Genomic DNA, 22,574 nt, shown 5'->3' on the forward strand with positions numbered 1-22,574 from the left:
TCTCCAGCTGCTATTTAGTTTCTTGTTCACCGTCTGTCTTTTTCCACTTAGAATGTCCACTGCTTGAGCTGGAGAGACGTGGCTATGTAAAAAGGCTTTCATGCCTGAGGTCCTAAAGTCCCAGGTTCAATTCTTGGAATCACCACAAGCCAAGAACTGAGAAGTGCTCTGATCTTTCTCTCTGAATCTCTCTCTTAAAAATATTTTTTAAAAAATATTTATTTATTGTGGCATGGTAGGTGGCACAGTGGATAAAGCATCAGATTCTCAAGCATTAGGTCCTGAGTTCAATCCCCGGCAGCACATGTACCAGAGTGATGTCTGGCTCTTTCTCCTCCTATGTTTCTCATTAATAAATAAATTTATTCCCTTTTTGTGTTGCCTTTGTTTTTTTATTGTTGTAGTTATTGATGTCGTCGTTGTTGGATAGGACAGAGAGAAATCGAGAGAGGAGGGGAAAACGGGGGGGGGGGGAGAGAAAGACACCTGCAGACCTGCACCATCGTTTGTGAAGCGACTCCCCTGCAGGTGGGGAGCCGGGGGCTCAAACCGGGATCCTTACATGGGTCCTTGCGCTTCGCGCCACATGCGCTTAGCCGGCTGCACTACCGCCCGACTCACAAAAATAACTTTTTTAAAGGAATGTCAGCCTCTTGAGGGTAGCAGCTTGGTTTGGTCACTATTGAATCTGCATAGCTTGAAAGAATATCTGGCACACAGCAGGAGCTTCATAAATGAACAAAAAGCATAGATGAACCTGTCCCTGTTAAGGGTCTGATCTCCACAGAAGAGGCACCTAGACAAGTAGGCACAGTCAGGAATGCACGACAGAGCCTGAGGTCATCACGTGACTTGGGGACAAGCCAGAGGCCGGGGAGCACCTCCACGACGGCCCGGGTCTGCAGGTGGAGAGCTGGAGTTGGGAAGCGAGCACCTCAGGGAGGCGGGAAGGATGCTCTGGGGCGCGCCCCGCCCCGCCCAGTATCCCCAGCAGCCAATGAGCGCGCGGGGCTCCCGGCGCCCCCTGGGACGTGTAGTCCGGCCCTGGGTGCCCCCGGGCGCTGTCGTGCGCCCCCAGACTCCACGTCCCGTCGTGCGCCAGGCGGCGAGGGGATTGGCCGGGCCCCGCCCCCGGCCCGCCCCGCTCGGCTCGCGCCGCAGCCCCAAGAATGAATGAAATCGTAGCGCGCTGGGCGGCAGAGCGGGCGGCGCAGGCCGGGCTGGGCCCGCGCGCGGCGGCGGCAGCGGCGCCCCGGGCCGGAGGCGGCCCAGCTGAGCGGGCCATGGCCACCGCCATTCAGAACCCGCTCAAGTCGTGAGTGTCCCCGCCGTGCACGTCCCCCCACCCCGTCCCTAGCCCGCCCCCCCACAGGAGGGGCACAGCGCCAGGATGGGAGTTGAATGGGGGGCGCTCGGTGCTCCCCGCCGTCCCTGGGGGAGACCCCCCACCCCTGGCGTCCTCAGGGGCTGGGGGAAGGAGGCCCTCCAGGGTCGCGGGGGCGCTTCTTCTTTGTCGCTGTCTGTGAAGGAATGTGGCGCGGGCTTGGGGAGGGTGGAGGCCGGGTCCCCACCCAGAGTGGGGGTAGGGACTTCCCTCTCCTCCTTCGTCTCCTCTCTGGGGGCGCCGGGCCTGGCCCGCCATGGGCTGCGAGGACGGACCCCAAGTCCAGTTCCGTCCCCAGTCTCGGGTCTCCACTGCCCTCTCTGCCTGCTCAACGCATCTCTCTCTCCCTCTCCTCGGGGACCTCGGCCTGCAAGGGGGTGGGATTGGGAACTGAGACGTCAGGGGTCTCCAGTGAGGTCTCTGTCCCCCCATCCCCACGTCCGAGTCTCCAGGACCTGGAAGCCCCGACGCCCAGCTCAGCTTCGAGCTTGGGCTGCAGCCTCCTCTCCCGCCCATGCACACCCCGGCACACGCTGCCTTGGGCGAGGGTGCAGAGCGCCCTCGGTCTCCGGGGATACCCTGCCTTTCTCCTCGGCGCGAGAGCTTCCTCCGGGGTTGGGGTCCGGGACGCCGGGGTTCGAGCCTGGCTGCCCCCCACCCCTCTTCGTTGTCTCCCGCTCTGTCCTCGGGTTGCCCGGCTCCCGGGCCCCGCGGTGCCCACCCGCGTCCTCGCGCTGACAGCGGCTCCGAGTGACAGGCGCGCCGCGGCTCCCGCGCTGCCTCCCCGGCTCTCCCCTCCCCCTGCGGCCTGGCCTGGCCCGGGGGAGGAGCAGACGGGCGCCCGCGCCGCACAAAGGGGTTGGGGCGACCTCCCCCACCCCTCCCCCAACCCCGAGCGCCCGCGGCCTTGACCTTGAGCGACGTGGGAGGAGGAGGGGCCCAGGTCTGCCCCCCCACCCCCTCCCGCCTAGGGTTGTGCGTGGCGACTGGTGCCAAGTCTCCCAATTGATTCTGGTTCTTGGAGGGGGGTGGTGGGTGGGAGAGGGAGAGGCGGGGGCCAAGGCCTGCGCGTGTGGAGGCCGCGTTTGGGGCTGGGGTCAGCGCGAGGGGACCTTTTTTTTTGGGGGGGAAGCACACTTTCTGCTGCCTTCTCACTGGGATTCCCACACACCGTTACATTTCTCCTAAATATAGGCGCCCGAACCTCCTCATTCAGACCCTGCCCCAGGCTTGGCGCCCGAGGCCAGAATCAGCCTGGCGGGGGAGAGGGGGGTGGCGAGGGGGAGGAGGTGCCAGCGCCTCTAGATGCTCTCACCTCCTGAGGGGTGCGCAGGCCTGGGGGGTGGGACTCCCTCCTGGAAGGTTGCGGGAGTCCCAAAGAATGGGGGCAGGATGTGGGCGGGCAGTCCCTAGGGGTTCAGACACCCACTTGGGGGTGGGGTGGGGGAGGGACTTGGCTTTCCTCTCTCTGGGCCTCAGCCTGACAATCTTGAGTTGAGGAGTCAAGACAGTTCTTAGTGTTTCTTGTGGCTGCCGTGGTCTCTGCCAAGCACTCAGCGCTGTGTTCCCCCAATCCGGTGCTAGTTCTGGACAAGGAGAAATGGAAACTGAGTGGGGACAGTGGGTCAGCTCACTCTGAGGACATCTACATTGGGATAGAGTCAGTGTGAAATCGGAGGAGGATCCACTTGGGAGGGTGAGGGGGGTGAATCCTTCCCTCAGTTCCACCTTCAGACAGTCACCAGGGCTTAAATGTGGAAGTGTCACTGGGAGTTTTGAGGACCTGTGAGCTAATCCCCGTAGAGCATTTAGAATTGTGATCAGAATCTTTACTCATTCATTCAACAAACATTCCCTGAGCTTCTGTTATGTGCCAGGTGCTATCTTTTCAAATTATGGCTAGCTGTCACCATATCATGTTTTAGAACATACATATCATCAGATACTCTGTGTGCCATGAATGAATGTATTGAGCACTAACTACCTGCAGGTACTTAAAAAATTATATATATATATATATACACACACACACACACACACACATATATATATATATATATATATATATATATATATATATATATATTATTTATTCCCTTTTGCTGCCCTTGTTGTATGCAGGTACTTTTTAAAACACTTGATTCCACAGCCAGGGAGGTGGTGAAGTGGATAGAACCTTGGATTTTCAAACATGGGCTTCAAGTTTGATTCCCCAGCATCACAGGACTAAAGGGTTGCTCAGATTCTCCTCTCTCCCTCTCTTTTCTCTCTCTCAAAAATAAACAAAATAAAATAAACTTGACCCTTGGAGATAACATAATGTCTGTGCAAAAAGACTTTCAAGCCTGAAGCTTCAGTTCCCAAATTGAATTTCCTTCACCACCATAAAGCAGAGCTGAGCAGTGTTCTGATCTCTGTGTATCTTTCTGTATCTCATTAAAATAAAACATATAAAAATACGTATTAAAAATGCAAGAAAACTTGACCCATATTTAACTCTCATAGCAATCCAACAAGGCATCACCCTCATTTTACAGATGAGGGAACTGAACCCCCGAAGGTTCACTTAACCTGTGAAAACAGGGCCACTAAAGGAAGCCTGCAGGACTTGAACCCAGGGATGTATGATTACTGCTGCTGACTGGTACAGCAGCTGGCCCGCCTGCATAAATGGTTGAGCAGGGCCGGGTTGCCGTGAGAGTGACAGCTCCGAGTGGGAGAGGAGTTAGGAAGGAGTTAGTAGGAGAGCTGGTATAATGATTATGCAGAGACTCTCATGTCTGAGGCTCCCAAGTTCCAGGTTCAATCCCCAGCACCATCACAAACCAGAGTTGAGCAGAGGAAGAAAAATAATAAATAAATAAACAAATAAATAAATGGAACTGAGTGAGTGGGGAGGGGGTGCCAGGGAGCCCAGCGTCTATGAGAAAGCTGGCATGCTGGTGGGGCATTTGTGTGAGCGTCTGGCAGGTGTCCCTACGTCTGCTGGCATCGCAGATGTGTGTGTGTGTGTGTGTGTGTGTGTAGGTGTGCATGGGCTGTGAGTACCCTGGTGACCGTGTGTGAACTGCGTGCTGGACTGAGTGAGCGCCCAGGTGCAACCATGGGAGCCGCTGCCGCTCCCCCCACCCCCGCGGGGGTCTTTCAGCCCCCCCCCGCCTGGACTACCACTCCCGGCATGGCCCGGGCGGCCCCGCCCCGCCGCTATGATTGGCTGATGCGCCCATGCGCCCGCCCCCCGGGAATGAATGGATGGGCGGCCTCAGCGCCCGCCCGAGCGCTGGGAGGACCGACCCGGCGGGGACCTGCTGGGGGCAGGACCCGGGGAGCAAGATGGCCACGGTCATCCCCGGCCCCCTGAGGTGCCCGGGGCTGGCGGGGGGCGGGGGAGGGCGCCGATGGGGTGTGTGTGGCGGCTGGAGGTGGGGCTGGAGGGGTGTCTCCGGGGCTGTCACCGCGCGCGGGGGTGTGAGTGTGTGGCTGTGGGTCTCGGGCAGGAATGGTGTCCGGCGCGACTCCTACAGGAGCCGGGGGTGTGGGAAACTCGGGGCGTCTCCGGGGAAGGGGGTCGTGGCGCGCCCCGCGCCCCCCAGGGTTGGGGAGAGGGTGAAAAGGCCTGTGGAGGGGTGTTCGTGGGGGGCTTTGGCAAACTTGAGTGAAGCCCACTCTACCTTTGTCCTGGGATGTGGCGTGTGTCACTTGTACTGTTTTTGGGTGTGTGTGTTTAATTTCTTTTATTCTCCACTAGATATTTTTGGGTCTTTGAGTATGTGGTCCTGTGTCCTTTGCAATTATGTCTTATTTGTGTTGTGTGTCTTTCGTTACCGTATGTATGTATTTGTGTGTAAGTTTTTGTGAATCTGAGTAGATTTGTTTTAATGTTGCATGCCCCTGTTTGTATTTGAATATACGGTATTTAGGATATTGGCTTCTATACTGTATATATTTGTGGACCTATGTGTGTATGCTGTGTGTGTGTGTGTGAATCTGTCTGATTTCATTGTATAGTATGTCCGGATAGTGTGTGTGTGTGGGGGGGTTGTGCTGCATCTTTAGGTATGTGTGTATGTGCATGTGTGAGTAGTTTGTTTCTCTAGTTCTCTTGTAATATTTGTGTGTCTTTGGATGCATGCGTGTGATGTTTGAAGGTTGTGTGTCTTTGTGTCGGTATTTGTTTATGTTGTGCATCTTTGGTTGTGGAGTGTGTATTTGTGCGTGGATGGGGGTGTGTGCACTGTCTGTCTGCATGATGTGGTTTTCAGGAGCTGTTTGTGTGTGCACATATGTGGGGGTTGTCTGTTTCTCCTTTGTGAGTCTTGGGATACATCTCTTTGTGTGTGGATCGTGTGTAACTCTGTGGCTTGTTTCTGGAATGTCTGGTTCGGTGCATGGATGGATGTATGAGTCCCGGTGTGTGCTTTCTGCATTTCTATACTGTGTCTGTACTCACTGGCTCAAGGCCAGCTGGAGTCCCAGGCTGGAGACTCCTGAGTGTGTGTGTGTGTGTGGGGGGGGGGTTGGCAGAAGGAGGGGAGAGGTGAGGTTGCAGTGCTTGGCCCACCCATTCCTGAGAGGGGAGCTGGGGGAGGGGTGCTGGGTGCCAGGCACCCAGGCCTAGCTGACAGCCACCTGGCTGTCTCCCACAGCCTAGGCGAGGACTTCTACCGAGAGGCCATAGAGCACTGCCGCAGCTACAACGCCCGCCTGTGTGCGGAGCGCAGCCTGCGGCTGCCATTCCTCGACTCACAGACCGGAGTGGCCCAGAACAACTGCTACATCTGGATGGAGAAGACCCACCGCGGGCCGGGTACCACCCCAGGCTGGAGGGCGGGGGTGGGTCTGCAGGCTGGGCCCCAGGTTTCTGGGGGGTGGATGAGTGGGGGGCACCTTCTGACTGCCCCTGTCACTCTAGGTTTGGCCCCGGGACAGATCTACACGTACCCCGCACGCTGCTGGAGAAAGAAACGGAGACTCAACATCCTGGAGGACCCCAGGCTCAGGCCCTGCGAGTACAAGATTGGTGGGTGGAGCTGGGTCCTGTGATGACAGGGGAGGGGCCTGGCAGGGGTGCCTGGCTTGGGGCTGAGGGGTCCCCTTCATCTAGGCCAGTGTCTGTAGGGGTGGGTCTGAGTGTCATCCCAGGGGACCCTGGGTTTTCCCTCCCTCTGGTTGTGTCTTCTCCGCCAAAGGGTCCAGGTATTGCCCAGGGTTGAGCATTATCTACTTGGTGTCCAGGGGCAGGAGCCACCCACCAGAACCCGCCTGTATGTCTTTCTGGGTGTTGAGTGTGTTTGGGTGTGGTAGAAGGACTGTGATGCTTTCCAGAGTGCTTTTTATGAGTGTGTCTCCTCCCAGGTGTGTCTGATATGAGTGAGTCCCCAGCTCTTCCCCAGTGTGTCTGTGCTAACTGGGTTATCCAGCTGTTCTTTACTGTGTGTCTATATGCTTTGGGGTATTTTTTTTGGGGGGGGAATCTCCTCCTATAGTGTCTGGTGTGATGGGTGTATTTCTCTCTGAGTTTTGATTCACTTCCTGAACACTTTCAGTACTAATCAGCGGCACTATTTCCCTAACACTCAGCCTTGGTGAGGGTCTGTGTTGGATCTGGGGGGGATTAGAGTGTCCCCCTTGACTCAGTCTTCCTGGTGTATCTACCTCGAGGGACCATTTGTGTCCCCAGCCCCCATATCTGTCCATTTGTAGTCATCTGAGTGATTTTTTCTAGATGTATCTCTGTGTGGGTCTGGGCATGTCTGCTGGTCTGTCTCTTTCTGAGTGTCTCTGAGGGTATTCAAGGGGTCTGATACAACTCTCTATGTTTCTGAGTATATTCAAATGTGTGTATATTGTTGTTTTTCTATTTTTATCAGAGCACTGCTAAACTCTGGCTTGTAGTGGTGCAGGAGATTGAACCTGAGACCTTTGGTGCCTCAGGCATGAAAGTCTCTGTATAACCACTATGTTCTTCCCCCACCAAGCACCTGTTCTTATCTCACCTCTGAGAGTCTAGGTGTAACTGTCTTTCTGTCTGTCTGAGGTAATCTATCTGTATCCCCCTCATTCAATTTGAGTGTCTCTATCTTTTCATATGTATCCAGGTATGAATGAGGGGTCTGGTTGGGGTCTTCCCCATGTGCTGGACATTTATAAGCTCTCTTCCTGAGTGTGTCCTTGTGGATCTGAGAGTCTGGCTGTATGGTCTCAGGATCTGAGAATCATTCTGTGTGTGTGTGTGTGTGTGTGTGTGTGTGTGTGTGTGTGTGTGTGTGTGTTGCTGAATGTTGGGAAAGTTTCTTTTCTCAAGAGAACATACTCCCCCATCTCTGGGCAGTGTGAGGAGTCCTCTAAGGACATCTTCCCCACTTGACCCAAGTGGTCTTGTCCCCAGACTGTGAGGCACCCCTGAAGAAGGAGGGAGGCCTCCCAGAAGGGCCAGTCCTTGAGGCTCTCCTGTGTGCTGAGACAGGAGAGAAGAAGATTGAGTTGAAGGAGGAGGAGACCATTATGGATTGCCAGGTGGGACCACCTCCCTGAGCCTTCACCCCTGCCCCGGCAAGTGCTCTGACACGTCCCCTGGCCCCTGAAGCCCTTCTGGCTAGTCTCAGTCTCCATCCTCCCACACCTCATCTCTTTCTGGAAGACCTCCTGACTTTGCCTACCACCCCACCCCATCCCACCCCTCAAAAGCTCCAAATCTGCTTAGAGTCATCCCCTCAATACAGAACACCACCTCCCATCTTAACTGTGAGCTCCTTCTCCTGGTGCCCAGAAACAGCAGCTGCTGGAGTTCCCACACGATCTCGAGGTGGAGGACTTGGAGGATGACATCCCTAGGAGGAAGAACAGGGCCAAGGGAAAGGTATCATCCCAGAGCTGCTCCCCTATCACTCTCAACCCTTCAGGGCAGGCCCTATTAGCTGGGTGTGCACAACACTCAGATCCCACCTCAGATTTCACTGAGTCCCCCAGAGCAGTGTGAGGGAGGCAGGGGGCCCTGTATACCCATATTGCAAATGAGGAGACAGAGGCATGGCTAACCAGGTGTGGAGCAGACCCCAGGCAGTGGGTTAGAACCCTCAGCTCACCTGGGCTGCAGCTGCAGCAGTGCTAATGGGAGTCACCTGGGCAGACCTGCCACCTTCCTGGCCAGCTCAGGATACCCACTGCTGTCTCCCCTCCCTCTGGGGAGCCCTCATGTCTGGCTCTCCCCCCCACCCCCCCCACACACAGGCATATGGCATCGGGGGCCTTCGGAAACGCCAGGACACCGCTTCCCTAGAGGACCGAGACAAGCCGTATGTCTGTGATAGTGAGTCCTGTGAGGAGGGGGAGAGAGAGCTGTGGCCCAGAGACCTCTCCCTGCCTGCCTGCTTCCCTCTCCCCAATCTGGACCCTGTTGGTGGTGGTGGGGATACTCAGGCCTCTGGTGGAGGGGGAGGTGTGACCTTGGAGGCCAGGGGGAGGCTGTGTGGACTGGGAGGCCTGACTGGCGCCCCCTGCTTGCTCTCCAGTCTGTGGGAAGCGGTATAAGAACCGGCCGGGGCTCAGCTACCACTACACCCACACCCACCTGGCTGAGGAGGAGGGTGAGGAGAACGCTGAACGCCACGCCCTGCCCTTCCATCGAAAAAACAACCACAAACGTGAGCAGGCTGCCCCCAGGCTGAGGGGGGTGACAGGACCTCTTTCCCCTCTCCCAGGGAGTGGGGACTGAGGAGCCTGGGGGGGGGCATCAGACATTTCTGGAAAATCTCCAGCTTAGTGGTCCCCTCCCCCACCGACCATGGGGATGCTGGCTCCAGGGTTGCCATGGCAACCAACCATCTCTCCCTCGCTCCCGGCCGGGCGTAATATTTCTGGGTCTGATTTATTGTTTCAATTAGAGCCTGGGGAGGGGGGTGATAGATGACTCCCCTCCCTCCCTGCCTTCCTTTCACCTTTCTGTGCTATGCTTTGGCCTGGGGCCGGTCTGTGGCTTGGGATACCCATGGCATCTGCAACCCTGGCAGCCGAGGGTGTGGGAGGGTGTGTGGGAGGCTCTGCCAACAGAGATACCCTTCTCACCTAGCTCTTGGTGGGAGGGGTAGGGGCCCCTTCTTCTCACCCCATGGCACACCTAGGCCTCTGTTGGCATTTTCTCTTCTGAATGTCCCTTTCTTCCCTTACCAGGTTCTGGTTGGCAGTCTTCAGGCTTCGTTAGGGCTGGCTGGTGAAAGCCTATCAGTGTGATGAGTGTGCCTTTTCCGATAGCTATCTTGGCCAACTCCCCCCAACCCTGCTTTTTTTTTTTTTAATCTTTATTTATTTATTGGATAGAGACAGCCAGAAATTGAGAGGGAAGGGGGTGGTAGGAAGGGAGGTAGGGAGGGAGACACCTGCAGCCCTGCTTCATCACTAGCAAAACTTTCCCCCTGCAGGTGGGGACCAGGGGCTTGAACCCAGGTACTTGCGCACTGTAACATGTGCACTCAATTAGGTGCACCACCACCCACCACCCCCACTCCTTTTTTTTTTTTTTTTAAGCCAGACCACTGTTCAGCTCTGGCTTATGGTGGTGCTGGGGATTGAACCTGGGACCTCAGAAACACAGGCATGAAAGTCTTTTGCATCACTACTATGAGAGCAAAATGGTTCTGCAAAAAGACTTTCTAAATCTGAGCCTTCGAAGTCCCAGGTTTAGTCCCCAGCACCACCATAGGCCAGAACTGAGCCTTAACAAAAAAAAAAAGGGGGGGGGTGGATTGGAGAGCTAGCTCAGCTAGTTGGGCATATGCCTGGCCATGTGCCCGTGTAGGTTTGAGTCCCAGGAACACACAGAGGCATAGAGGGTGCTTGAGCATGGAAGGAAGTCCCTGTGCTATGGTCACTAAGGTCTCTCTCTCTCTCTCTCTCTCTCTCCCTCCCTCTATCTGAAGGAAAAAGTGGTTCTGGAGCAGTGAACTATTACATGTGTGAGACCATAGTTCTACAAAAATAAAGGACAGAGGCAGGGGAGACAGCATAATGGTTCTACAAAAGACTTTCATGCCTAAGGCACCAAAGATCCCAGTAGAGCTATGCTCTGGTAAAAATAAACTAACAAATAAATAAAGAACAGGTCACTTATGTTCCAGACTTGGAAGTAGGGAGGGTCCTGATTGAGAATTATTTTGACCCCCCTCAACTCTCTTTTGTGACTGGCCACACCTGGGGGTCAAATGCCCTCTCCCCAACTGCCCCATGCCTGGACCGAGGGGCTGTCTCTGGGGCTGGGGCTGGGGCTGAGGCAGGGAGCAGATGGAGCTTTCCTCCAGTGAGAGCCCCTCTCTCTGTCCCCCACCCCCAGAGTTTTACAAAGAATTGGCCTGGGTCCCTGAGGCACAGAGGAAACACACAGGTAGGGGTGCCTCCCTCAGTTCCAACTTCTGCTGCACCTTTGGGTGTTGCCCTGTCTGCCCCCTGCTAACCCCGCTTGCTGTCTTCCAGCTAAGAAGGCACCTGATGGCACTGTCATCCCCAACGGCTACTGTGACTTTTGCCTTGGGGGCTCCAAGAAGACAGGGTGTCCTGAGGACCTCATCTCCTGTGCCGACTGTGGGCGATCAGGTGACCTCCCCCAGCCTGGAGTGTCTGGGGGTGGGGGTTGGAGTGGCAAAGATGCAGAGGATCCTGATCTGAAGGGTCTGGGGCAGAGGAGGGAGGGAGGGCTGTGGGAATGGAATGGGTCAGGGAGAAAGGCTCAGGGCACTGCAGGGGGAGGCATGGGCCTGTTGTGTGGCTGGGGTGGCAGGGGGCAGCTGAGGCTGCAGAAGTTTGGTCAAGAGAATGTGGTTCTCCTGGTGGGGGAGGACATGCAGCCAGTGGGGGACGGCTGTCTCATCACCTTGGGGAGTGAGCTGTGCTGAGGGTGGTACTCCAGTGGTGAGATCTGGTTGTCATGGTCACGGCCCGGTCAAGGGTGGACAACATGGTGTTCTTGAAATAGTCGGGCATCCTGTGCAACAGATGGTCTCTGGTGGCAGAGGACCCAGCGGTGGGGGTCCGGCAGTGCCTGGGAGGTGGCCTCAGGCCCTCTGGCTGGGAGCACATGTCTGCCATGTCACTGTGGTTCCCTGTGGGTGATGGCATGCTGCTGCCTGGTGTTGTGGGTGGTAGGAAGTGGTTGCCACAGCACTGTGGGTAATGGAATGCGGTTGCCATGGTTTCCCAGGGAGCAGAGTGTGGTTGCCATGGCGGCTGGCTGGGGAACTGGTGGCCTGGCTAGGCTGGGCACCATAGATAGACAGGGTGCAGGTGGGTGGGGGGCACAGATGCACTCTGCTTTGGGGGGGGCATTTCCTCTCTCCAGGGGGCATGCTGACCCCTGACTGCTCCTTACCCCTCGACCCCCAGGCCACCCCTCGTGTTTACAGTTCACGGTGAACATGACGGCAGCTGTGCGGACCTACCGCTGGCAGTGCATTGAGTGCAAGTCCTGCAGCCTGTGTGGCACCTCGGAGAACGATGTGAGTGCCTGGCACTGCCACCCCAGCCAGCTGGGCCCCAAGCCTGCCCCTGGAGCCCCTCACTGGTGGACACCAGTAGCAAGCACATCTCATTGTCACTGCCAGTGCCCATCAGCTGAGCCTGGCACTTAATACTCCTCATGTCCCTGAGTCCTCCTATAGCTACCCTTGAGGGAGGTGTTTCTATTCCCATTCAGGGTTACAGAGCTCAGGGAAATGGGGAGTCAGCTACCCAAGGCCACCTGGCTAGGGACAGAGTAGCGCTGGGACCTGAGCCCATGGACACAATGTCTGGAGCCGGTGTCAGGCCACCTGGGTGTCCCCCCACCCTGAGTGTCCCCCAGGGTCCCAGGAAGCCCATCACACACACAACAGCCTTGTTTCTGCAGTTTCCCTGAGCCCCTTTTCTCAGCTGGCACCGCTGCCCCCTGCCCCAGCCCCCCCACCCCGGTTTCTGGTGCCCATGCCCCCAGGGTGCCAGCAGGGCGGGTCTCGCCCCCCAGGACCAGCTGCTGTTTTGTGATGACTGCGATCGAGGTTACCACATGTACTGTCTGAGTCCCCCCATGGCGGAGCCCCCAGAAGGTGAGCAGAGGTGGAGAGTACCATGTATTGGGGGTGGAGTCTCAGAGAACTGCCTGGCTGCCTGGGCAGGGGTGGGGGTAGGGGTGGGCAGTGCCCCAGACCTGGGCTTAACTCACTGCTCTCTGTTCTACCCCAATCCCAGGGAGCTGGAGCTGTCACCTCTGCCTTCGGCACCTAAAAGAGAAGGCCTCTGCCTACATCACCCTAACCTAGGCCTGGATCTCGCTCCCCAGAACCTCTGGGGTGGTGGTGCTGCTGCCTGTCTGCCTCTTGGACCTCCTCCTCCCCCCCTGCCCCCCATCGCCCCATAGTGGGAGGAGGTGAAGGGAGGCCTGAGAGGGGGCTGGGTCACCCCCTTTCCTCTGTGCAAGTGGAATGTTGGCCCTGGGCCGGTGGGCCTGGCGGGGCTCCTCTCCCCCCTTTCCTCCTTCCCCATCCCTTGGCAAATGGGTGCCAGGGACTTCTGCTCCTCTTAAAGCCATACCCCGCCTCTGGGCGGGCACAAGGGGCAGCAGATGCCACCTGGGGGTGTGGACACAGCCTTTTTCTAAAGAAAAAGTCAAAAAGTTAAAAAAAAAAAAGTAATATATACAAAGAGTCCTATGAGGCCTGGCTGGGTGCTGCCATAGAGTGGGCACCCCGGCTCTGCCAGTTTCCTTCCTGGTGGTGGTGGGGGCTACTTCCCCAGTTTCTTGAGCTGCAGTGGTCCCACCCCCCGCCAGGGTGGGCACCATTCCCCTTCTTTACTGGGGCAGTGGGCCTGCTGTGTGCCCCTGGCCCTCGCGGTGCCCCCTGTGGATACTGCATGACATGAACCATGGTTTTGAACTCTGATCCTGCTCCCTCCCCAGTGCCCTGCCTGGCCTCGGGCTGCCTGCTGGCTCCTGGGCAGGCTCTTTGGCTGGCTGGCTGGTGGGGGCTCAGTGGGCCCTGCCCAGTGCCCACTGGAATGAGAAGCACAGACTTTGCTATGGACTAGTCTTTCCCCCTCCCCTGCCCCATCCCCCTGCTCACCAGCCAGGGCTGCCTCCTGCCTCCCTCCCTGGCCATTTTTGGGGATGGTGAGGGGGCCTGGTTGTTTCTTGTGGTTGTGTGTGTTTGTTGTTCGGATTAAAAAAAAAAAAAAGGGAAACTGAGACTGCAAGCGGGAGGGGGGAGGTGGTGGGCATGGGGGGCCTCCCCCCAATCTGGGCGTGCCCCCCCTCTTGTAAATGGGTCTCCTTTATTGCCTGCCTCTGCTGTGAATTAACTTGTTCTGTGTATTAAACTGGACCTGACCCCTCTGCCTGTAACTGCCTCCTTCTCCAGGCTGGTTTGGGGCATCAACAAGAAGGGGAGACGGGGCCTCTTTGGTGAAGCAACTGAGGTTAACAGCTGGAGCTGGCCCCTACCTCCTTGTCCCTCCCTCTCCCCCTGCACCCCGCCTTCCTTTGGCATTGTCCCAGCTCCTCCCTGCCTCTCTGGAAAGGAGAAGGGGGATGGGGTGGAGGGGGCTCCCGCCCAGCCAGCTGTGGTTGCCCTGGCAACGGCCTGCTGCAGCTGCAGCGGGAAGCAGTGCGGAGGGAGGTGGGGGCTGGGGGAAGGGAAGGATGGAGAGATGGGGAGGTGCGCCCCTCCGTCCTGGGCTGGGGTGGGGGGGCGGGGTGCTTGGTGCCGCTATTCACTCCTCCCAGGCCAGGACCTCACCTGGGAACCCCCAGCTTGGATATAGGGCAGAGAGCAGAGGAGAGATCCAGACTCCAGGAGAGAGACAGCTTTGGGTGAGGTGGGGTGAGGAGTGAGAGAACCAGGACACAGCTCAGGAGAGAAACCCAGATGACAAGAGTCACAAATTTATGGAGACTCAGAAAGAGGGACTGAGCAGGAGAAAGCAGAGAGAGGGGAGAAATAGGTCTGGAGAGAGTGGCAGATGAGGAGAGCCCCAGGAATCTGGGGGTGGGGTTGGGTGGAAGAGTCAGGGAGGGAATAAACAGAAGAGAGAAGATTTAGTAGAAGAGAAGACGTAAGAGTAATAAAATATAGCAGCCGCACTGGATGGGGGTGTGTGTGGGGAAACATGCAGACAGGGTCTGAGGAAAGAAGCAGAGAGACTGGTTGAGGGGAGCCAGGGAGCCAGGACATGTAAATCAGAGGAAGGGCAACGTCCCAGCTTGACAACACAGGGGACAGGACTGGGGTGGGGGTGGGGGTGGGGTACAGAGAATTTGAAGGACCAGAAAAGTTTGGAGGGATTCAGGAAGCTTGGTAGTGTGTGTGTGTGTGTGTGTGTGTGTGTGTGTGTGTGTGTGTGTGGTGGGAGGGGGGGTGACAAGCAGAAGGAGCTGGGAACTGGGGCATAGTGGGCAAGGGCACAGCTCAGGCAGGCGAGAGACCGCAAGCTGGGGTGTGCGCCTGTGAGTTGGGGGTGGTGGTGGTGTTGGGAGTTGGTGTGTGTCACAGGCGCCAGGAGAGGATGTGAGAACAGCTTGTTCCTTGGGGTGTGTGTGTGTGGGGGGGAGGACAGTAGGGGTTGAGCATGGGGCCTCTAAGAGGGCGGAGACTGGGAGTGTCTGGAACATTCTAGAATTTTTGGGAGACTTGGAAATATTTGGTCCACCTCCTCTGGAAAAAGGATATATCCCCTCTGGGGGGGGGATCCCTCTTGCTGTTGTGGAAAGGGAGGGTCTGAATCAGAAGAGCATCAGGCTTCAGCTTAGAGATGGGAAACTCTGGGACAGGAAGAGCCAGCCACCTGGCTAGCTCAGTGCAGGAGCTGGGCTGCTCCACGGAGCCAGTAGAGGCAGGACCTCAAAACTCCATGTGGAATTTCTGAACCAGAAAATCAAGGGGACCCTGAGCCCCAGGTCAAATAGAGTCCTGAGAAGGCCCAGCTCAGAGAGAGGTCACAGGGTGGACACCTCCACCCTGCTGTGCTTGCTCCCTAGTCTGGAAAGGGGGGGGGGCTGTGTTCTACCCAAACCCACCAAACTAGTTCACTGCCCAGGGATAGGGGTGTGACCTTGGAGACAATCTTAACTACAGGAACAGAGTCACCACAGGCTGAAAATCCAGCTTCCTTTATATGCACACTCTAGGCTTTTTAAAGAGTGACCCACTGGGGGTCAGGCGGTAGCGCAGCAGGTTGAGCGCATGTGGCGCAAAGTGCAGGGATCGGTGTGAGGATCCCGGTTCAAGCCCACGGTTGGCTCCCCACCTGCAGGGGAGTCCTTTCACGGGTGATGAGGCAGGTCTGCAGGTGTCTTTCTCTTCCCCTCTCTGTCTTCCCCTCTTCTCTCGATTTCTCTCTGTCCTATCCAACAACGAACGACATCAACAACAATAATGATAACCGCAACAAGGCTACAACAACAAGGGCAACAAAGGGGGATAAAATGGCCTCCAGGAGCAGTGGATGGTGCAGTCACTGAGCCCTAGCAATAAGCCTGGAGGCAAAAAAGAAAAGTGGCCCACTAATTCCAAAACCAACATAGTTCCATGGGTCCGGCCTGGTCTGCCTTTTGGGTCTCTAGTATATGACTTTTGAGGTCAAACTTCAGTCTTTTTTTTTTGTTGTTGCCAGGCTGGCTTTTTCATATGGAGACATAAGGGAAGGGGGGTGAGGGGGGAAAGGAAAGATACTTGAGCACCAGAGCTTCCCTCAGTATGGCTGGGCTCAAACCTGCTTCTTGCATGGCAATTTAGGCGTCGTCCTAGGTGACCTATGTTGCTGGCCCAAACTTCCATTTATTTATATTTATTTATTTATGTCACCAAGGTTATCACCAAGGCTCTGCTTTGCACAATTCCACAGCTTTCTTCTCTCTCTCACTAATGAAAATAAGCTTTATTACATCGTTAATAAGTATATATGAAGATGCAGATGGCTTTAGTAATTTTCTTCCGGATGGTTAGCTCAATTTACAGAAAAGCAGAACTGAAATCTATAGGCAGTCTTAGGAAAATTCCTGGGAGGTCCTTATTAGGCTTAGTAGGTTGCTCTTTCTTCTGTATTGTCGGGGTCCTTGACGAAGACCCCGCTTCTCAATCTGACCGAGTTAGCTGACCCACTCTGTTGCGCACCAGAGGAGGGGGCTCAAGAGGTCGGACCAAGGGCAGCAGGGGTGAGTATGAGCTGGGGAGCTGGGGTCTTTCCCTGTGGGTCATGACAAGAGATGAAGCCAAGGATCACCCCAGGACACTATTTGCCTATGAATAGTGCATTTATTGTATGGCAAACAAGGGTTTTTATAGGTTGGGGTAGGGGGAAGAACAGGGCAGCTATGGCCTAGTCTTAAATGATCAAGAATACTAAGGGAGGAGGGGGCCGCTGGGGGTCTTCAGAGACAGTTACTTGTTTACACCATATATGGTCAGGAGAGTGGGAAACAGGAAATCGTGAGGGTCTTTCCAGTAACCATTGGGTAAGTGGACCAACTGGTTTGAGAACAAGGAAATGAACTGTTGTGTTAACACAGAGAAGATGTGGGGCCCATGTGGGCAGGGGAGACTGACAGGAGGACTAAACCTGGAAAGCCAAGGCCCTCCCCTGCTCAACCCTGAGGTGGGGGAGACTGACGAGATGGCTGTACTTTCAGGCACCTGTTTTTCCATAGGTGGTCCACACCATGCTCAACCTCAGCCTCACAATTCCCCACAATGTATTTATAACCTGTGCATCTTAAAATTTATTTATTTATTTATTTAATTTTAACAGAGCAGAGCTCAACTCTGGGTTGTGGTGGAGCTGGGGATTGAACCTGGGACTTCAGAGTCTCAGGCATAAAAGTCTTTTACATCATCACTAAGATTATCTCCCTGGTCCTCTGTGGTGTCTCTCCCCCCCCCACGCCCCCTCCCCCCCGCTTTGCAAACATAGCTCTCTCTCTTTAGCATGAGTACATTATACACTCTTAGTATTGGGTTTCTGTTGTTAAGGTTTCAAGGAAAAGTTTGCAAAGCTGGTTCAACTTAGGAAGTGTGTATGTCTCGTGTGTGTGTGTGTGTGTGTGTGTGTGTGTTGTGTGTGTGTGTGTTGATGGTCTTTGGGACAAAGAGGACAGAAAGAGGGGGATCCTATGTGGGACCACATCCTCTTATCAAGACACTCAAGGCTACTGCCCGTAGAGTGAGAACACGAGTCATTTCTATGAAACATTTATTTCCTTTGAAACTTCCAGAAACATGCCAGAAAAATTTCAAGACAGGTATGGGGAGAGAAAGGACAATAAAGGATTAAAAAAGAAATCCAAATCCAAGTGGAAGAAATCAACATTAAAACAACAACAACAAAAACCCCTGCTATCTTCAGTCATAAGGTAGAACACCAACCTCAAATTAAATAGATTTATCTTGCAGAGAGACTTAAAAAAAGAACAGAAAACAAATCATAATTTACACTTGCCAATGTACATGATTAGGTCCCCAAAATGATTCGAATGATCTGAAGGTGAGAGGAGACAACTTAAAGGGGAGAGGGGTGGCCTCCAGGCTAGGGTCTGAGGAGAGCAGGGTGGGGATGGGGATCCTGGAGAACCCTCCACAAAGAGGGGTGGAGACATCACAGTAGTTGGCCAGGGTTGAGGGCCGGGCAGCCCCACCTTACAGCCCAATCTCACACTTGGGGTGAGAGACAAGAGGTGGCAGATGGGAGGGCTTCTTCACACAGGGCCAGGGCTACCAGGGCTAGAGGTTGGCTGAAGACAGCGAGATGAGTGCCCTTGTGTTCTGTCCAGACTGGAACCCCTCAGAGCGCCTGTGGTCCTGTGCAGTCCCCAGAGCCCCCCCCTTCCCTGAGGTTTCTGGCCTCAAAGAGAAGGTGGTAGAGCCTCTGGACAAGGGTGCTACCGGTGTGCTGCTCTGAGCGAGGTCGGTGCCAACTCCCTCAGCTTGTACCCCCACAGAGGGAGAAGCCTGCCCAGCTGGACACCATCCCTCTATCCCTCTGAGCCCCAGTCCACGGGGGACGTGCCTCGATCCTCAGCTTGAGGTTGAGGGAATCCAGACTGTGGCCATACGAGACTTATTCTGGCGCAACTCTACATGAAAAAATAAATATATATATATATATATATATATATATATTTTGTTTTGTTTGCTTGTTTTTAAAGGAAAAAAAAAAGAAACTCTTTGTTTCCTGGGTGAACAGCATAGTACCACACTGGCTTGGCTGCCTGGCAAGCTGCCCCTTATTGCCTTGAGAGAACCAGCGTCTTGTGTGTGTGTGTGTGTGTGTGTGTGTGTGTGTGACACAGCAAAGTGCTCACAGGGAGGGTGTCCCACAGTGGTGCAACCGCTGGAGGTGCCTGTGAGAGACTTGCAAAAGAAAGACAAAAATAGATGTGGAGATGAAGGCTGTGGCTTGCTAGCCCCTCCTGGGGCCTGGAAGAGACCAGGGTGCGTGGTCCAGGCTGGCAGAGCTGAGGAAGAGACAAGGCGGCAGAGTGGACTGGGCTGCCTGGGGCAGGAGCTGTGGCCTCTGATGGTCAAGGGACCGATCGCAAAAGGCTGTATCCATGGTCCCGAATGTGCAAAAGGCTTCCCCCTCACGGAAGTTGACTCTGATGCTGGACTCTCCATCCTGGGACGCCCAGGAAAATAAGTGAAACTCTAACAAAGTGCTCCTGGTTTTCTTTTTTCTTTTTTTTTTTTTGGAGGCTAGGGTTGGGGAGGGGAGACTATCCCATGCTTTGCTTTCTGGAGCTGGCTCACAGTGCACCGGCACTGAGTGCCTGGTCCCATTTCCACACAGGCCCTCTCCTTTCTGGGTGGGGCTGTGTATGGGAAGGAGGGCCTGACTTCACACTGCTTTTTCATGCAGGGGGCGGGGGGGGGGGTGGGGGCTGGCCCACAAGCCCAAATGCCGTCACTGAATGTGGCGAGGAAACCTGGTCTGTGAACTCCTAGAGCTGTGGATTGTGGGTAGCCTGCCCTTTGTTCTTCCTCCGGCTTCTGATGGCTTGGTCCTAGGAAGAGGCTGGGTGGGGCGGGCAGGCGGCTGCCCTGAGGGCCATGTGGGCAGAGGATGGCCCCTAGGGACTACAGGTAACACCACCAAGGGAGGCCTGAGCTTGAGGACAGTGAGACGGCAGCCCTCTGGCTCCACCACCACCTGGGGGGCTGCGTGTTCATGGGGAGGGCAGTGGGGCCCTGGCTGGATCATCTTGGTCACCCTGGCAGCAGGAAGCCTAGTTGAGGGAGAGAGAAGAGCTGGAGCCCCTCAGCCTGGCTGCCCGGGGCAGGGGGACGGTGGGTGCCTTGACCACCTCAGAGTTCCTTTTTGTCCCTGCAGAAGATCTCAGCAAACTTGCGCAGCTGCTCGCTGGCGGCCTGTGACTCCTCCTGAAGCCGCTGGTTGTTCTGCCGCAGGCTGGCCACCTCCGACTGCAGCACCGCCTTGTCCTGCTTCTCCTATGGGTTGGGCGGGTGAGGGTGGGCGTCAGCAGGGGCATAGCCATCAGAGCTGAGCCTTCTGGGCCCCAAGTCTGGCTCAGCTGAGTGACAGCAGACAAGCCCCTTCACTTCTCTGGACTGCCTGCTTCCTAGATTCTAAAACTCAGGCCTAGAGGGTTTCCTGGGGCCTGTATGTTCAGCTCTAGAAACAACCTGACACAGGTTTAGTCAACTGCTCAAAAAACATCACAAAGGGTTTGTTGGGTGGGGGGGTGGGGAGAGAGGTCCAGAGGATCAAGCCCAGGGCCTCATTTACGTGAAGTATGGTGTCCTATTACATCCCCAGCCCCTCTGATTCTCATCACTAGGTGGTGTGTGTGTCTCTGTGTGCGTTGCAAACTTGAGGTTCTGGGTCTTATGCCAATTCAGTCTCCAGCACTGCATAAGACTGGAATGGTACTCTGGCTTCCTTCTCTCTCTCTTTTTTTTTCTTTTTCCTTTTTGTGCATGGGGCTTTGCCTGGTTCTGCCTGGTTCCACTGCTCCAGGCAGACTTTTTCTCTTTAAATTCCTACCAGGCTTATCACTGGGGCTCGGTGCCTGTGCAGTAAATCCACTACTCTTGATGGTCATTTTCCTCCATTCTTTTCTTTGATAAGACAGAATAAAATTGAGAAGAGAGGGGGAGGTTGAGAGGAAGGGAAAAGGGGACACCTACAGCCCTGTTTCACCTACTTGTGGGTGCCTTCCCAGGTGAGCTATCTTGATGGCTCTATGCTATTATCATCAAAATTATATATGAAAAAGATTTATTTATCTCACACATGAGAGAGAGATAAGTATCACTCTGGCATTTGTGGTACAGGGGCTCAAGCCCAGGACGTCATGCTTGCAGGTTCAGAATTTTTTTTTTTTTAATACCTATTTATTTCCCTTCTGTTACCCTTCTCTTTTTTTACTGTTGTTGTAGCCATAATTGTTGTTGATGTCGTCATTGTTGGATAGGACAGAGAGAAATGGAGAGAGGAGTGGAAGACAGAGAGGGGGAGAGAAAGACAGACACCTGCAGACCTGCTTCACCGCCTGGGAAGCAACTCCCCTGCAGGTGGGGAGCTGGGGGCTCGAACCAGGATCCTTACTCCTGTCCTTGCGCTTTGCGCCACGTGCGCTACCGCCCATCCCAGGTTCAGAATTCTATCACTGCCACTTTTAGGGCTGCTGCTTATTCACATTGGTGGTGTTGTTATTAATTTTACCAGAGCCCTGTTCAGCCCTGGCTTATAGTTGTGCTGGGAATTGAACCTGTGATCTCAGGAAGCTTACAGATAAAAAGTCTTTTACCTAGCCATCATGCTCTCTCCCTGGTCTGCCTGCTGTTAATTTTTTTCTTTTTCTTTTTTCTTTTAGAGAATTATTTATTAATGTGTGAATATGAGAGAGAGAGAGAGAGAGAGAGAGAGAGAGAGAGAGAGAGGGAGAGGGAGAGGGAGAGGGAGAGGGAGAGGGAGAGGGGGAAGGAGAAGGAGAGGGAGTGAGCCAGAGTATCATTCTGACCCAGTAGATACCAGAGATCGAACTCAGGACCTCATGCTTGCAAGTCTAACACTCTAGTCACTGAGCCACCTAAAGGCTGCCATAACTTAACAAGTTATGGAACATTCTGCAGCCTGGGTGTCCCACCCTCCAATGGCCATTCTCTGTGGAGGAACAGCTGCATGGGCTGTGACAGCACAGCAGTGAACATCCTAGCTCACCAGTCCCTCTGACTGTTGCCCTACAGCCAGCCATGCAAACTCCGGCAAGTGGGACTGCTGTGTCAGTGAGGCAAGCAGCCTTCCAAAGGGCTGGGCCAATTCATTCCTCCTCCAAGGCTGTATAGCTGTATCTTAAATGCAACCAGCCTTTAGAATTGTCACTTTGGAAAAAAATAATGCAGGGTTAAGTGAACCCAAGGCATTAGGCGTGTGTGATCCCATTGAGGGGCTTCCCTAGCCCTGCTTTTTCATTATTTTTCAAAGGAACAACAGAGAGAGAGAGAGAGAGAGAGGGGGGGGAAAAAAAAAAGAGGAGAGGAGGAAGGACAAAGAGGAGGGACACCTCAGCACTTTTCCAGCATCCACTGAGACCCTTGGCTCTGTCCAGGGTGTTCCCATGTGGTGCCCAGGCTCAGACCCAGGGTCTCAGGCCCACAGCTAGGACTGCTGGCTGCTGGGTGAGCAATGTCCCAGCTCTTGGAGCTGTCACCTGTCACTCATTAGTCATGATTATACTCAAAGTAGGGTGGCCTTCCCAGACTTTGGGGGAGGCAGGAGAGTGGCAGGTGCCAGGGCCCTCGGGACATGGGGATGTGGACTGGGCAGGAATGTGCCACGCGGGGTGGCTATCTGGGGCCTTACCTTCTGCAGGTCTGTGTGCAGCTGTTTCAGCATCACCTCTAGCTGGTACACCTTGCCCGTCAGATCTAGGGGGGGCTCCTCACTGGAAAGACAGGGGAAGCTCAGGCCTGAGGCTGACAGGGTCATTCCCATGGTTGGTGGAACAGGAAGGAGAGGTGCCTCTCATCCCTGAGAGTATTTCTTTACTTTTCCTTTTCCCTCCCTCCCTCCCTTTTAAAAAAGATTTTATTTATTTATTCATGAGAAATGATAGAAGAGAGAGGAAGAACCAGACATCACTCTGGTACATGTGCTGCTGGGGACTGAACTCAGGACCTCATGCTTGAGAGTCTAGTGCCTTAGCCACTGTGCCACCTCC

At 54.9% G+C, this 22,574-nt stretch overlaps 2 protein-coding genes across 9 annotated transcripts in view; one reads left to right on the forward strand and one right to left on the reverse strand.

The window, feature by feature from the left end:
- The first annotated feature begins 962 nt into the window (after nt 1–962).
- Nucleotides 963–13,736, forward strand: DPF1 (double PHD fingers 1). Of its 5 annotated transcripts, none has more exons than XM_060185880.1 (12): nt 963–1,315; nt 6,031–6,191; nt 6,297–6,404; nt 7,773–7,900; nt 8,154–8,243; nt 8,615–8,693; nt 8,896–9,027; nt 10,710–10,760; nt 10,850–10,969; nt 11,756–11,868; nt 12,342–12,453; nt 12,596–13,736. In XM_060185880.1, exons 1-12 carry the CDS (start codon nt 1,170–1,172, stop codon nt 12,664–12,666), a joined length of 1,311 nt encoding a protein of 436 aa, XP_060041863.1. In that variant the 5' UTR covers nt 963–1,169; the 3' UTR covers nt 12,667–13,736. The 5 variants fall into 5 exon arrangements, with proteins under 5 accessions (XP_060041863.1, XP_007534509.3, XP_007534507.2 ...); XM_007534447.3 differs by having other exon boundaries at nt 966–1,315; nt 12,372–12,453; XM_007534445.3 differs by lacking the exon at nt 963–1,315 and adding an exon at nt 4,639–4,746.
- A 3,834-nt stretch (nt 13,737–17,570) lies between these two features.
- SIPA1L3 (signal induced proliferation associated 1 like 3) overlaps nt 17,571–22,574 on the reverse strand; it is a 232,662-nt gene continuing 227,658 nt past the window's right edge. For all 4 annotated transcript variants that reach the window (XM_060185878.1, XM_060185877.1, XM_007534451.3 and 1 more), the window contains 2 exons: nt 22,217–22,298; nt 17,571–19,839 (listed from right to left, as the gene is read on the reverse strand). In XM_060185878.1, coding sequence (XP_060041861.1) covers nt 19,696–19,839; nt 22,217–22,298 — 226 coding nt within the window. In that variant the 3' untranslated portion in view covers nt 17,571–19,695. The remainder of the gene's footprint in view (nt 19,840–22,216; nt 22,299–22,574) is intronic.

Source organism: Erinaceus europaeus, chromosome 2, assembly GCF_950295315.1.
Source record: "Erinaceus europaeus chromosome 2, mEriEur2.1, whole genome shotgun sequence".
NCBI classification, from domain to species: domain Eukaryota; kingdom Metazoa; phylum Chordata; class Mammalia; order Eulipotyphla; family Erinaceidae; genus Erinaceus; species Erinaceus europaeus.

What these genes read in the sequence shown, in the direction of transcription:
- DPF1 (XM_060185880.1), top strand. Translation starts at nt 1,170, where the DNA reads ATGAATGAAATCGTAGCGCGCTGGGCGGCAGAGCGGGCGGCGCAGGCC. An exon ending in GAAGACCCACCGCGGGCCGG is followed by an intron (nt 6,192 to 6,296) that starts GTACCACCCCAG and finishes CTGTCACTCTAG; the next exon opens with GTTTGGCCCCGGGACAGATC. An exon ending in GCCCTGCGAGTACAAGATTG is followed by an intron (nt 6,405 to 7,772) that starts GTGGGTGGAGCT and finishes TCTTGTCCCCAG; the next exon opens with ACTGTGAGGCACCCCTGAAG.